General features: G+C 39.4%; 1 protein-coding gene across 4 annotated transcripts; it reads left to right on the forward strand.

The window, feature by feature from the left end:
* Nucleotides 1-393: 393 nt before the first annotated feature.
* GHITM (growth hormone inducible transmembrane protein) lies at nucleotides 394-15,717 on the forward strand. Of its 4 annotated transcripts, XM_036734875.1 has the most exons (10): nucleotides 632-752; nucleotides 1,151-1,217; nucleotides 4,192-4,365; nucleotides 7,191-7,290; nucleotides 7,862-7,973; nucleotides 8,236-8,377; nucleotides 9,289-9,397; nucleotides 10,790-10,978; nucleotides 12,075-12,246; nucleotides 14,462-15,717. In XM_036734875.1, exons 3-10 carry the CDS (start codon nucleotides 4,228-4,230, stop codon nucleotides 14,544-14,546), a joined length of 1,047 nt encoding a protein of 348 aa, XP_036590770.1. In that variant the 5' UTR covers nucleotides 632-752; nucleotides 1,151-1,217; nucleotides 4,192-4,227; the 3' UTR covers nucleotides 14,547-15,717. The 4 variants fall into 4 exon arrangements, with proteins under 4 accessions (XP_036590767.1, XP_036590768.1, XP_036590770.1 ...); XM_036734872.1 differs by lacking the exon at nucleotides 1,151-1,217 and having other exon boundaries at nucleotides 394-757; XM_036734873.1 differs by lacking the exon at nucleotides 1,151-1,217 and having other exon boundaries at nucleotides 578-1,009.
* The last annotated feature ends 237 nt before the right edge of the window (nucleotides 15,718-15,954 follow it).

The raw sequence follows: 15,954 nt of genomic DNA on the forward strand, positions 1-15,954 counted from the left end.
GCTTGAAAAACACTTCACAAATGTCTCATTTTATCAGCACAACCGCTCTAGAAATTGGGTGGTATTTGTTACCCCCATTTTACAGGTGTTGAAACCGAGTTAAGCAGAGGTCACGGGACTCCTGAAGTCACAAAGGTAACAAGTGTCTGAGACAGGATTTGAATTCATGTGGACCTGGCTCCCGGCTCCCAAAGCCTCCCCGGGCTTAACAGGAATTAATTGTGTGGGAACGAGTATGCACCTGGACTAAGGGCTTAAAGTATCTCGGGTAAGGTTCAAACGCAACTTTGTCGCTCAGGTTGGTCTGCAGCCTGCCACTCTAGGAATTCTCTGGAACTGGCGGGAAGTCCAGGAGAGGGCGGAAACGAAGAAAGGCCACGTGACTGAACTGCTACACTGCCCCTACTTAACATGGACGCGCCCGCTTCCCCAGGCACCGCCTCCGCCCCCGCACTGTGACGCCAGAGTGCGTCATCGCGCCAGCCTTCTCGGCGGCTGCGCTCGGCTCTTCCCCATCCCCCCCCTACGCCCGCCCTTCCACTGGCAGTGCCCTCCTCCTGATTGGCTCCTTCCCACCGCTCGCTCTATACGTGCCCCCCAGGAGCTGCGCACGCCGCGCGGGCGCGGAAGGCAGGAAGGAAGACGAAGGAGGTGGTGGCGGAGGGGGAGGAGGAGGGCGGGGCGGAGGGTCAGGCATTTGCGCCTTTGAGTCGATCAGGAGGCCGCACGCGCAGCTGAGCTGACCAGCCCGGGTGAGGTACCTCCGATCCCCCCACCGCACTGCCCCTCTCCCTTTCTCTGTCTGCCCTGCCCCAGTAGAGCTGTTGAGAACCGTTGGGGCTGCGGCTGCCTGCCTGCGTCATCGCCCACCCCCTTATTCTTCTCTCCTTCGGAAAAAGGGGGACCGGCCAGGAGACCGGGGAGGGGCCTTAGAGGTCATCTAGCGCGACCCGCCTTTGCTTTACCGAGGTTCTGGGGCGGTGGGTAACGACTTCCCCAAAGTTAGAAGGTAGGGCCTAGTCGTGGTCGCTGATGCCATCCCCATCGTGTTAGGGAGGGAGAAACTGAGACCCAGGGCGGAGGAAGGGCCCCCCCCAAGGTCAAATCGTGGGACCTAGGGATCACCGAAGCCATCTCCATCTTGTTACAGAAGGAGAAACTGAGGCCCGGGGGGGAGAGGCGGAGATAAACGCCTGCGGCCTAAAGTCGGACCGCAAGTAAGGGGAAGGACTGGGGGCCTTCTCATCGTGCCGTAGTAGAAGGGGGGGCGGGGATCCACCTGGGGGGGGTGGGGGCGAGGATGTGCTGAGTCACCCCCGCAGGCAGCCTCCCCAAGGCTCCCTAAGGGCGCTGCCCAAACCCCAGAAGGACCGTAGTGAAAAGGAAAGGTTAAATGGACCCCCAGAACGTCATAGCACTTAGCGCGGGGCCTGGCACGCAGGAGGGCTTAACGTATATTCGCTGACTTGACCCACAGACCTTATACATCCTCTTTTACAAACAGGAAGCTCAGGCCAGTAGAGGTAACTGACTTTCCCACGAACAGATAAAACCCTAAGCGACTTGAGTGACTATCCTCTCTGTTACACCAAGCTGCCCACCCTGTGCCTTCCATGGGAATAGAGATGGGGTACTAACAATTTTCATGGTCTTGGGAGTAAAGGACAGGAATCTCCCTCCGCCCCCCCCCCCCCATTTTCAGTCAAGAGACATGTGTGTTTTACTTATGGCCCAGGCCAGCAGTGTAATTCACCAGACTTTCTGGCCTTCCTCTGTCTGGGGAGGAATTTACAGCATAGGAATTCACAAGGTTCCAGACCTTGACCCAGGGGATGTAAACACTTCTGATGTAATTGGGTGAAAGTGTTCGGAGCACTTCTTTCACTGGTGGTAGTCTTTCAGCTTAGTGGTTTGGTGTTCTTGTTATAAGCCTGATGTCATGGTCCTCTTCTAGGATGAAGGGCAAACCACAACCTCTGGGAGTGGAAAAGGAGCTGCAGCACTGAGGACCAAACTGGCCAGTTGGGCAACACAGCTTTCTTTCTTTCCTCTGTCCACATAGGCTGTCATGCCCTTACCTGTGGGTGCTCTGCCCAAAAGGAATATAAATTTTGATCTCTGTAAACTTTTTTTCTTAAGGACCAACCTTAACCCAAATCACTCTGGCTTTCATTGATTGGCCAGCCATAAGTCCCAGGCCAAACCCTACTTGGTTTGTGCCCTGATTGGCTCAGAGTGAATGCAAATAGCAATTGTTTCTGTTTTGGCCAGAAACCCTCTTCCCTTCCCAGATTGATTTTTTTTTTAAACTTAAGAGGCCGTTCTCTGCCGTATAACTTGTTTAGCCTTAATCACTGAATGGGCTTTGCCTCAGTCAAACTGAGACCTGCTAAAGACCTTAGCTTAGACCGTGATCCTCCACTGCATCCTGGGCCATCTCCAGTTCTGATCTGTATCTGTTCACTGGACCCAAATGGCTCCAGAGGAGAAAGTGAGGCTGGTGACTTTGCACAGCCCTCCCTCACTTAAATCCAGTCCTCTTACATGTCATGGCATCACCTCCGTGATACCGTGATCCTTTTTGAGAACGAAGGACAAACAACAATAAGCTCCTCCAGGGCAGTGACTGTCTTTTTCTTTGCTTTGTATCTCCTAGTACTTAGTAGGACAGTGTGCCTGGCACATCATAGGAGCTTCGTAAATGCTCGTTGATTAATCGATTGACTGTGGGGACAGGACAGTTGCTACTACTATTACAAGTCCACAGAAGAAATTGGTAACAGGAAGTTGAGGCACCTGACACCAGTTGCCCCACTGATTAGAATCATAAGCCCTGGAGTTATCCAAGCCCTATTTTCCCTGACATCAGGTAACATACTTCTGATTGGGAAGCACCATAGGAATCTGACCCCAGCAAAACGTCGTGGTAATTTTTAGTGTGAGGGAAAGAAGTTTAAATTGTTCTGAGTAGTTAGTTGAAAGTTGGATTAGATGTGAAATGCGTTGTATATTGTGCTTTATGTTGATCTGTTGTTTGTGAAAGGACATCGCGGTTTGTGGGATAGCTAAATGAAATTGTTACTGTTTGGTACTTTCTAATCCTTGTTCATGGAAAAAAAAAACCCTGTGATCTTGAGCAGATTATTCACCTTAAATATTACTTAACTCCTTGAGAAAATGGATAATGCTCTATGATCATTCCACCTAGATGACAGTTAACCACTTAATTAGAACTATGCCATAAAAGCCAGGTCAGTCTCTTAAGCTGTGACCATATTTTAAAATACAATCACCAATCCATATTTTCATTTGAACCTGAAACCTCTGATTTAAGGGACCATTTTTGCTGTTCCTTCCAGTATACTGGTATGTGATCTTTATAAAAGGCATTCATTATGCAGTATATGACAGCTTCTTGACTCATTTCAAAAAGTTTTTGCCTACTATGGGCTAGATAGGTAAGTACTGTGGTTTTATATAAAGAAATTATAAAATCCTTGTCTATAAAGCACAAAAATCTCATTCAGTGTTAAGTGCGTAATATTTAAGCATTCACACTTATGTTACCTTTCAGTATAACATTAAATACCACAATGAATTCTATAGGTGGTCAGCATTAGGGAAACTGACATGGCTAGAAGGGTAAGAAGGTGGGACTTGGTAAAGGATGGTGACTTATTTTGTCTAATAACTGACAGCTACTTTTTATCACCAGAATTTAAAAACAGTGGCAACTTTAACAGTTTCATTTCTCCCTCCCAATGTATCTACTGGAATTCCTAGAAAGCACAAAGGTTGTTTGATACTTACTTTCCCTCTTTAATATCTTCCCTCTCCCCCTCCACACATCCCCATGTATAAGATATTTGTAAAGTGCTTAGCACAGTACCTGGCACATAGTAGGCACTTACATGAAGGCCCTCCCCTTATTCATGCTTTAAAAAAAAAACTATATAGCGTTATCTTGATTCCGATACTAACATATTTGGTATATGAGGCCAACACCATCTGATATCACAGGGAGGGGAAATGAGGCCCAAGAAAGATGGTGAGAAATACACTAAGGAGCAGAAAGCCTGGAGCCTTCCTACTTCCTACTCCAGAATTTTAAATAAAAATTTACAAGTGTAACCTTTCTGAGGTTTTCCACCTCAATGCTTTATTTACCTAATAGATCTCAATTTTTAAAAGCATTTCAGAAATAATCAGTGAGCCCGTTGCAACACCATGCTGGCAGCAAGATTTGTGTGTCTCCGGACCCTGACCCTACCTTCCAGGACTCTCCACCCAACACTCACAAAGACCTCTCCTGTTCTGAGGAATTCCATTCTGAAGACAAATCAATGGCTCTTGCAATCCAACAGGGTAAGTAAAATTTGGATTTATTTAACATTTTGTCATACCTTCTTTGAAAACATATTATGCACTAAACAAGGAGACAGTATGAACTCCCAGTCCCTTGATATCTAGTACAAAAGCACTCCTGAGCCAATAAGAAAGGGTGACTTGCAGCATGACTAGAGGCACAAGACTTACCCAGGGACTTAACAGACAGTTACCCAGGACCCCCAGAGGTTCATTGCTATGGCATAACGAAGTGACTATTCTGTCTAACATGCAGGCTGTTGCGTTCTTTGTCCCCACAAATCACCTTTCTTTTTTAGTGGTAACATGATCAAAAGCTTTCTCTTCACCTGCTCCTCTTACCCATTTTATTCCCTGTTAGATCCAGTGAGTTCTTTAATTTGTAATACTGCATCTAATGGTCCTTTTTCTTTCGGTTTTATATTTGGAAAAGGTGGTAATGCCACTGTCGTCCAAAAAAGATTTTAAACTATGTTTACAGAACTTCATTAAAAATAAAATACAACTATAGTTTGTTTTTGGGTTCTATGAATTAGTAATATATGGGACATTGAAGTTATTGGGCATACTAATCATAATTAGCTTTTCTTTGCTCTTTATTCAGCAAACATTTAAGTATCATATACTGTGTGCAAAGGATAGTGCTAAGCTGGACATGATCCCTTTCCTTGTGGCAAACTGACAGTCCAGCCGTATGGATATGGCGGAGAAGGTAGACTGGGGGGTGGGGGGGGTGCACAGAATAAGTATCTCGGTAGCACCTGCCACGTGCTAGGCACTATGCTAAGTGCTTTACAGTTATTTCATTTGATCCTCACAACAACCCTCTGAGGTAGGCAATGTTGTTATCTCTGTTTTACAGTTGAGGAAACCAAGGCAAACAGAGGATAAGTGACTTGTCCAGGATCACGCAGGGCCTGTCAGGCCGGATTTGAATGCAGGTCTTCCTGACTTCAGGCCCAGCACTCTATCCATTGTACCACCAAGCTGTATATAGCACTTAATACAAGTGTACAGTCAGTGATTGTTGTGTAGAGTAAAATACTTTGAGAGGAGCTAACAAGAGGAAAGGAAGATCAAAGAAAGCTTCATGAGTAGCCAACGTTAGATGCAGAATCTGAAGGTTACATAAGATTTTCAGTGAAACAACATCGATGAAAGGTGTTCTAGGATGAGAAAAAATAGTATGGCCAAAGGTACCATGCTGGTAAAATGTAATATGACCCATAAAAGATAGCAAGTGGTCCCATTTGCTAAGAAATGACCATTAGGTGAGGAAAATAAATGGTGAGAAATAAACCTAGAAAGATGGAGAGGCATTCCCAGGCTTCAGAAGGCCTAGGCTGAGGAGTTTAAAATTCGAAACCTGGTCTAGGACTATGAAAGAGGTTTGAGTAGAGGAGTGACATGATGAAATTAACCTGTGTATGAGAACGGTTTTTGAGCTGAAGGTTCTGTCAGTGAGTAGCAGGATGAATGGTGGTGCCCTTTGACAGAAACAGACCAAAGGGAGGCTAGTTTGGAGGCAAAGCTTGCTGTTTTGGACTTGTTAAACTTCAGGGGCTATTAGCTTACTGAGGATGGTGTCCTATGGAGGCAGTTGGAAATGCAGTTCTGAAGCCCAAGAGAGATAGTTTTGACAGTTGAATCTGTGGGGATGAATAAAATAGCTAAAGGAGAGAGTGTATGTTAAAAGTTATACCTTGGAGTGTCTAGAACAAGAAGAAGACTGAGAAATGATCAAAGAAGCAGGAAAGCTAAGAGAATGGTTTTACCTCTAGAAAGAGTGGGGGAAACAGCGTTTGAGATCGGATGTTTGACGTTGTCATTGTTTCAGAAGTAAGGAGCACAAGAACTGAAAAAATACCTTTGAGTTTAGTGATAAGGAAGGTGTTAATGTTTGAAGAGAAGTTTTAGAATGAAGGTGTCAAAAAGATGATGAAGATTCAGAATTTAGGGGTATTAACTGTACAGATAATTTCTGAATCTAGATGACCAGATCTACTGTTCTACCTGACATACCAGTCCCACATTTCCCTCTGCCTATACTGAAAGTTCAGCCTGGATTTCCCAGTGGAGATAATTTAATAACTCCAAACTGAACTCCCCATTTTCCCCCAAAACCTATTCTTCTTCACCCTTATTTCTCCCCGTTTTACCACCAGACTCTTCATACAGAATCTCCCTTTCCTCTTCTCACTTATCCCACAACCCCTCTGTCCCAACCCCTGTTCTCTGTGTATCTAATGATGTAGTCACATTGTTCCCAGTAGCCTACTTAGCCTGGCAGGGTCCTCCATATTGTGGCTGTAACCTAGCCTTTCATCAATCTCATACTCCTCCCCTTCACGTGAAGCAAAACTGCAGTACTCCTCATCCCTTGTTCTTGTCCTCTTTTCACCTTTCTCCATACCTTACTTCCCCTCATCCCACACCAGTGCCCAGAATAGAGTGCCTTTTTCTCTCCCACCTTCCCCCTCCCGAAATTAACCTCCATGAAGCCTTTTTTCTCTTCTTCTGTCCCACCCTCAAGCTGGAAATAATCTTTTGTACCTCAAATTCCACAGTAGTGTATGGATCTCTTATTCCTAATTTGTGTAAATGTTTTATCTTTTCCCACCAGACCATAAATTTCTTGTTGACCTGTGTCTTATTTCATCTTTGTATCCCCAGCTCTTGAACATAATGAATGCCCCACTGAGCACAGTGTAGGTACTTGATAGATGTCTGTTTACTTGAATTTCAGATATTTTGTGTCAGATTCATTATCAAGCTAGTTAGATTATTTGTAACTCACTTTTTTTTATTTTTTAAAAATACATCAGGGCTATGCCACCAAATCAAGATTTGGGGTCCGACGTGGAAAAACTGGCCAAGAAATTAAGGAAGCAGCATTCGAACCATCAGCAGAAAGAGTGTTTAAAAGTAGGCAACAGTCTAAATCTTAAGTTTTTTTCAACTTTGAAATTAATAATTCTGAAATTCTGTAACTATTGAATTCAGTAGCCAATTTGTAAGGGAAATGTGGTATACTGGATTTCACTATATGGTTTTAAAGATACTCTCCTAGAAAATAATGTTTGTGTATAGCTGTCTTCTCTAAACAAATGATCTTAAAAGAAATCAGCTTGGATATAGCTTTTGAACTTAAAACTAAATGTGATTTGCATTGTGGAATTGATAGCATTTTGTTATTTACTGACCTTCTTGGCATAGAGTCAAGATTTAATTTACTAAAAGGCAAAAGTAACTGAAATATTTATTGAAGAAGTTGAACCTTCCCCCCAGTTATAAAAATTGATTGTATAAATTAGCATTCACTTCAAAATTATATTCAAAAACCTGTTTGCTTTTTAAGGGAAAGATTTAAAATATTATGATCAAACTGCTAGAAAGCAAATAAATGTTACTCTTTCCCCTAAAATTTTACATTGAGATCTTTACATCAATACTTGCTGATTCAGATGCTAATATTCCTTTCCCCTAACCTCTGCAGTTGATCAGATGGGAAGATGGTTTGTTGCTGGAGGAGCTGCTGTTGGTCTTGGAGCACTCTGCTTCTATGGTTTGGGAATGTCAAATGAGATCGGGGCTATTGAAAAAGCAGTGTAAGTAAATCCCCCAAAGTATTACTGGTCTTAACTAAGTTTCATTGTTTTCTCGCTGCACATATCATCAGCCATTTGAGGAATATTTTGCTACCAGTCAACTCTATAGAAATAAGCATATTAATAAAAGTGGAACTGCTTCTTGCAGCTTTACTTAACTAGCTAAAACTAAACCAAAGCGTGATAAGAACTCAAAATGTTAAAATCCATGAAGTTAACCCCCAAAACAGTCTTAACCATCTGTCATATTTGTTTGTTACAGAATTTGGCCACAATATGTGAAGGACAGAATTCATGCCACCTATATGTATTTCGCAGGGAGTGTTGGTTTAACAGCATTGTCTGCCTTAGCAGTTAGCCGATCACCTGCTTTAATGACCTTTATGATGAGAGGCTCTTGGTTGGTAAGTTCATTTGGAATTTTATCTTTTAAAGCTCTTAAAGGATATGATGGAGATAGGGAAAATTGTCAGTGAGAATAGCATGACAATTTGGAGGAAAATCAATGATCGGGCATATACATAGATGTATCAGGTACCTGAAAAGACATCAAAATCAATTTACAGCATTGAAATCAGTTCTTTTCATAAAGATTACCCAAGTCTTAAAATTATGTTCGGTATACTCTAGATTTTTTTAATTCAAGGATACATCTTAGAAAAATTTATATCAATAGTGTAAATTATTGGCACTTAGGAGACCAGGCATCATTTATTTTGAGAATTCTCTTACCTAGAAAATCCCAAGACAAGTTGTGCCTGATAACTGGGGAATCACTATAATATGATAATGTCCATTATGAAGAATTGATTTCTAATAAATTTTTTCTAGAAAATGACCACATTTCATACAATAGACTACAAGAAAATATGTGTTTGGTATAGCATGTTAATGTTGTGATGTAATTTGAGGGTATGGGGTTCATTGGTGGTCTTCTGGAGTAGAAACACTCTCTACCATGTAGATTGGCAATTCCTCTGTACCCTAAAGTCTAAAGGAGTTTCCTGAACACCAAGGGGTTAAGTGACTTGCCTGGTGGTCAACAGCTAATGGGAACTGAATGTACTCCTTGAAAATCCCTACGTATGCCAGACTTTACCTGTTCTTCCAATTTGTTGCAAAGAATTTCTAAGACTCATGTTAACAGCAGAGGGAGCCATTGCTAAACATATTTAAAGAAAGTTAGGTTGGGAGGTATAATATTATATTCCTTTTTTAAGCCTTAAAGATAAAAAGTTATATTTGGCACTTCTGGGTTTACAAAAACAAATCAAAGCAAGGATCATTTTTCCTAGTAATATTCTGCATCTTACAGACGATTGGAGCAACTTTTGTAGCCATGATTGGAGCTGGAATGCTGGTTCGGTCAATATCATATGAACGGAGCCCAGGCCTAAAACATCTTGCTTGGATGTTCCATTCTGGTATGTCTTCCATAATTTAAAAATATATTCTTAATTATCTTTAAGTATTGTTCTCTATGGTGCTTTATTAGAGACAAACAACTTAAAAGAAATGTTGTCATCTTAGTTTAAAAGCAGTTTGTGATTAGTTTTCATGGTAACATGTTTAAGTGTAGGTGAACAAAAATCAATATTGCGTGCTTCATCATGGCATAGAAAGTGACCTCAGGTTATCTTAAGCCAACACTGAACATTAGCAAAAGACTTGGAGCATGGGCCCACAGACCATCTTCTGTCTGAAGACTAGACTGGCTGAAGTTCAGAGAAGCTCATCACAAAAAGATTTTCTATTGCAGGACGCTGTTGGGAGCCTTAACAACACAGAATTGTGCTGGGCACATTATTTAAAGGGGTCAAAGGGTATCATGAATCATGCCGATTATGCAGCATAATCATCCTCATTATGTTATCATTGTATGAATAGCAAGATTCTGTTGTATGGCTGGTTAGAACGTTTTCATAATTTTTTATACAAAATTAGTGGGGGATCTAAGAATTTCTTAAATTATTTTTGAAAGTGTTTAACACGACCACTCTTTTTCCTTATGCCTAATATTTCTCCTTTCAAAAATTCAAATACTCATTTTACATTCTAGAATAGTATTGTAATGCGACAGCATAATGTAAACCATTCTCACCCATTGATTCACAGACATTAAATTCATACACTACCTACTGCTAGGGATACAAAGACAAAAATGAAACAGCCTCTGTTTTCATAAATAAGGAGCCCGCTTTTTCCACTAAAATTTACTTGAACTTGTCGGTCAACCCCAAAATTCTGCTGGGAATTGCAACTATGACGAATCATGAATGTCCTATGAGAGACTTGTATTCATTGACAGTTCCCTATCTTTAGTGAGAAGAAATATTTTTTAAGTTAGTCATTATAGTAAACTACACTAAACATCCCTTTTATTTAATAATAGAAATGGTCCAAGGAAAATTTTACAAAATTGCTTACACAGGCAGTTTAGTATAGAAATAAATTGTTAGCTCCAGAAGACATAACAACTTACTATAAGAAATCTGTCTTTGAGATTGCATCTTTTTTAAAGGGTTCAAGAGAATTTTATTCATCTAAATTGATATTCTCTAAGTCTTTTACTTTCTGGTAATATGTGATATATGTTCTTACAATTTAAGTAGGTCCAAGAATGTTTTTAACGAAAGTGATCATTCATGTGTAGTATAATTTTTTAAGCATCCATAACGTTTTGTGACTATGCAACTACTAGCTTTATTCCTAAGTAAAGAAAAAATGTCTTGCTAAATAATTGTATAAAATGTATAAGTTTATACCATAAGTATTAGCTAATATTAGCTAATATTTAAATGCTTTTATTTCCCTAGGTGTCATGGGTACAGTGGTGGCCCCTCTGACTTTGTTGGGTGGCCCTCTGATCCTCAAAGCTCTCTGGTACACAGCAGGCATTGTGGGTGGCCTCTCTACTGTCGCCATGTGTGCTCCAAGTGAAAAATTTCTAAACATGGGAGCACCACTGGGAGTGGGCCTGGGTGTTGTTTTTGTGTCTTCTTTGGGTAAGCATGATTACCTTTGATCTATTTATTCTGTACCATGACTTATAACAAATAACTTGAATAATTTAATTAGGAGGTTGATTATTTTTAGGAGTTACATAAATGTAAATACATTTAAATATATTACATATTATATGTAATTTTTATTAGTTGACATCCTATGAAATAGGCTTTTAAATGGGTATTATCACATTTGGTCTAAATAAATATCACCAAACGTCAGTTATACCGGGGTAGGGAACCTGTGGCCTCAAGGCCACATGTGTAGCCCTTTGACTGAATCCCAAACTTCACAGAACAAATTCCTTTAATAAAAGGATTTGTTCTGTAAAACTTGGACTTAGTCAAAAGGCCGCACCCAAGGACCTAGAGGGCCACGTGTGGCCTTGAGGCCGAAGGTTCCCCACCCCTGAAAAGAGGCCTAATAGAACAGGTGAGGAATGGAGCTTTGTAGCATAATGGAAAGAGCACTGGGCTCCAATCCTGGCACTGCTACTTGCTGCCTTGGCCAAGTCATTTAACCTCACTGGGCCTTAGTTTTCTCATCTCTATGAGATGGGGTTGGATTATTCACCTCTAAGGTCTCTTCTAGCTCCAAGTCTTAAGATTCTATGAATATGGGGATAATTCATGGTTATTACAAAGAATAGACAGCTAGGAGGCCCAGTGGATAGAGTGCCAGGTCTGGACCCAGAAGACCCATCTTACTGAGCTCAAATCTGGCCTCAGACACTTTACTAGTTGTGTGACCCTTGGCAGATTACTTAACCCTGTTTGCCTCAATTCCTTATCTGTAAATTGAGCTGAAAAAGGAAATAGCAAACCACTCCATTATATTTGTCAAGAAAACCCTAAATTGGGTCAGACATGACTGAAAAATGACTGACTAAACGACAGCAAAATTACTAAGAATAGCTATTCAGTGGGCAAATTTTCCATTTTGATTGTCATTAGACCTGACTTAATGTAGCAATCTCTTAATTATGTTGCTTAATGTGTAGGGTACTTATTTTCTGTTCTTGGAAATACATAGAAATGAGAAGTACATCAAAGTTGTAAACTGTGCTAAAACTGCTTTTTCCCATTTTGATTTCAGGATCTATGTTCCTACCACCTACCACTGCACTTGGTGCTGGTCTTTATTCTGTGGCAGTGTATGGTGGATTAGTTCTTTTTAGCATGTTTCTTCTATATGATACCCAAAAAGTCATCAAGCGTGCAGAAATAACGCCCATGTATGGCACAGAAAGATATGACCCCATTAACTCGTAAGTATTTTCCAGGGTTAGAAAACTGCAGGTTGATTTTTTTTTCATGTTTTTATTTTATTTTTTTAAACAGTGTTGAATGAAATAAGCTTTTAAGCTTGAAAGAAATATAGTTTGATCTGATTGGCGTCATTTTTAATGGGTTTAAATTACTTTGAAAAACTTGTATTATCACATTGCTACTGGAATTACACAGTTTTGTCTATTTTCATTCTTTTCAGAAAACTTAAAAAAAAAACTGTTGGATTGAAATCAGTTTCTATTTAGATAGACCTCTTAAAAAAAAAAAAAGACTTCAACTTTTACTTTCAGTTCCAGATTCTCTCCTTCATTCCCTCCCCTGCCCATTGAGAGGGCAAGAAAAACAAAACCCCATTACAAGGATGTATTCATGCGGAATAAATGTTTTCAATTGACCCTGTTCGGGGGAAAAAAACATAAAAAAAAAATAAAGAGAAAACTGTTTCAGTCTTCACATCGGTACTCTCTCTGGAGGTGGATAACATTTTTCACCATGAGTTATTTAGAATTGGAGCAGGTGTAGCAAGGTGGCACAGTGAATAGAGCACCAGCCCTGGAGTCAGGAGGACCCGAGTTGAAATACGGCCTCAGACACTAAAACTGCAAGTCACTTAACCTGATTGCCTCTGGAAAAAAAAAAAAAAAGAAATTATAGGGAATCAGGGTTACTAAGTCTTTCACAGATGATTATCTTTAAAATATTGCTATTCCTATATCATTTATTTTGCTTCTGCTCTTTGCATTAGTCCATATAAGTCTTCCTAAAGCCATCCTCTGCATCATTTCTTTAAACACAATAGTATTCAGTTACATTCCTATTCCTTAATTTTTTTGCCAATTGATGGGCATCCTCTCAATTTCCAATTCTTTGCCACCACATAAAGCTGCTATAAATATTTTTGTACATTTAGGTCCTTTTTTTTAACCTCTAATAGTGGTATTGGTGGGTCAAAGGGTATGCATTTTTATAGCCCTTTTGAGTATATACCAAATTGTTTTCCAGAATGGTTGAACCTAGTTTGCTATTCCACCAGCAGTTCATTAGTGTACATATTTTTTCCATATCCTCTCTCCCCCACCTCATCCCCGACCCCAAGATTTGTCGTTTTCCTTTTCTGTTATGTTAGCCAATCTGAAGGGTGGGAGCTAATACCTCGGAGTTGCTTTCCTTTGCATTTCAACTTTATGTAATCAAAATGATTCATTTACCTCCTTTGAACCTCTCTCTGTTGTGTGGTCATGAATTTTTCCCCTATTTTTAGAACTGATACGTACTAGATAGACACTCAATTTTGTACTCATTTTTAATTTTTACCTGCAGTAACATAGTCATAACTATATGATATGATAGCATGGTAGTCATTCAATTTAATAAATAAGTTGTAAGTATTTGCAAAGCATAAAAAGATTTTTAATTGGCATTATGGTATTTAAGAAGGCTAATGGTTGGTAGTAAAGATGCAGATAGCATATTTGAAGACTGTCCACGGTATATGTAGCAGCTGAAATTCAAAAGAAGAAAATGTTTGTGATAAATTATTCTTTCAAAAATTCTGAGGTCTGTCTTTTAAGTGGTAGGAATATAGTAATTTGAGGTGATTCTTCATTAGATTTTGATGAAATATCAAATGTTCTTTTTGCTTCCTTTTAAAAGGTAAAATATGGGTTACATTCGCTTCTGACACTTCAGTTTGTGCAAACTCTTCAGCAGCAAATTTGACGTTTTTATTTTTCTTCTGAAAGTAACACTTCAATTAGTGATAAGCTCATGGTGCTACTGGAAAAAGTGTTGGGGGGAGCAGGAAGCAGCAAGGAGTTAAGGGATATCATTTATATATGCAAATATCAGACTAATGTCTGACAAGTTTTTAAAAGTTGTGTCGCTTAGCCTCGTTTTAATTGACACAAACCTGATCAGTTGCTACCTCAAAAACTTATTTTCAGGGTAAAAAAAAATAAAGTAGAATTTCAGACTAATTTGTCCTTTTTTTAACACTACTACATTCTAAGTCAAATACAAGGGTAAGAGGAAAAGTGTAATTATTTACAGATGCCTACTCATTTATTAAAGTCATTTTTAAAATTTCATTTTCTATTGCAAATAATATTATATGTGATTGTAATAGTTGCTTCTAGATAATCTACCAAATAATTGCCATTAGCACATTATTATCAACTTCTTTTTCTCTTTTAGCATGATGGGAATCTACATGGATACACTAAATATCTTTGTGCGAGTAGCCACCATGCTAGCAACTGGGAGCAACAGGAAGAAATGAACTGATTACATTTTGAACTATCCACAGACTTCGTCAGATACCCTTGCTTGTGTTCTTGGTGTGTGTACTTAATAAATCATTTCTTGTACAAGCACTTTGGTTGAAGTCAGAAGTTCAGAGCCACTTCAGCATGGTTAAGATACTCCAGTACAATGTGATACTTCAAGTTCTACCTTTCAAGTAATTGCTAATGGAAAAGTAGTATCACTTTGTTTGAACATTCTGTTGGTTGTCCATCTTTTTACTTGTTTCATAATATTATTTAACAAAGACTCTTATTGCAATCTAAAAAGGAGTCAAGTGCGTACAAGAGAAAGCCCCAGGATAGATGTCGAGGACCTGCCTGTCTCTAGTTTTAGATTTAGCTGTAAGTGTTAAGTGATTGCCACTTGCTACCTGGCAGTTGATAGGGTTTATTGGGTCTAGTTATTGATGTATAGCTGTCTTTAACATAATTAGCACCCACCTGATTTTCAGGTGAAACATCTATCCTAAAAAGATAGCCAAGTGTCATTGTCACAATACCTTTGGAATATCAGTATAATAGTCATATTTCAAGTATAGGAAAGGTACTTTGGCCATCCATCCAGTTCCAAAATGTTAACCTCCCCCAAGTATTCCTATCATAGTTTATAAGTTCTGTTTTTGAATCATCTAGAACAATTTATTTTGAAATATATTTTGCTTTAAACTTAAAGCTTCAAAATTGACACAGATAGGTGTTGCTTTTTCAACGTAGGTCAAAGATTGTGGCTTGTCTCTTGTTTGTCATTTAGGATGTGGAATCATTTTCCTTTCCAGCACTATCAGAGATCAATGTTATTGCATCCCTTCCCCACTAAATGCTAAAATTAGAGGCCAAATTAGTTCTGTCTTCATAAAATACTGTTTTTATTCATGTTAATTTTTCCCCAGACTTCCCCCCTCAGTCCATTATTAATCTAGAAACAACTTCCTTGTAAGTAAAGCTTGTAAATTTGTGACATAGAATTAAGTTATTTTTGAAAGTTTTTTAATGAATGAAATCCAAGTCTGTAAAATTATTGCAATGATATAATTACTATTCCTGGCAAGATGTGTTTGTCACCAGCTATCCAGAAATAGCTAATCTATCCATTGGAGAGATATGATGTCCTTATTTCTGAAATAATAAAGATGTGGCTTGATAGTTGATTGGTCTCTAATTTCTCCAGTAGAACTGCACATAGACTAAAGGAAATGGTTTGGGGCTCTTAAAAAAAGTATAGATGTGATACGATCAGTTTTCTACCATGGAAATTTTAAGCAATTTTAGATTCACAAAAAAGGAAAACTTTTGATTCCTTACTTCAATCATGTCCTTACCTTTAAGTTAGTAGTAGTAGTTACAGCCTGAATGCACAAGGTAATCAGTTGGTTTTTTTTTTTT

This window comes from Trichosurus vulpecula, chromosome 8, assembly GCF_011100635.1.
Source record: "Trichosurus vulpecula isolate mTriVul1 chromosome 8, mTriVul1.pri, whole genome shotgun sequence".
NCBI classification, from domain to species: domain Eukaryota; kingdom Metazoa; phylum Chordata; class Mammalia; order Diprotodontia; family Phalangeridae; genus Trichosurus; species Trichosurus vulpecula.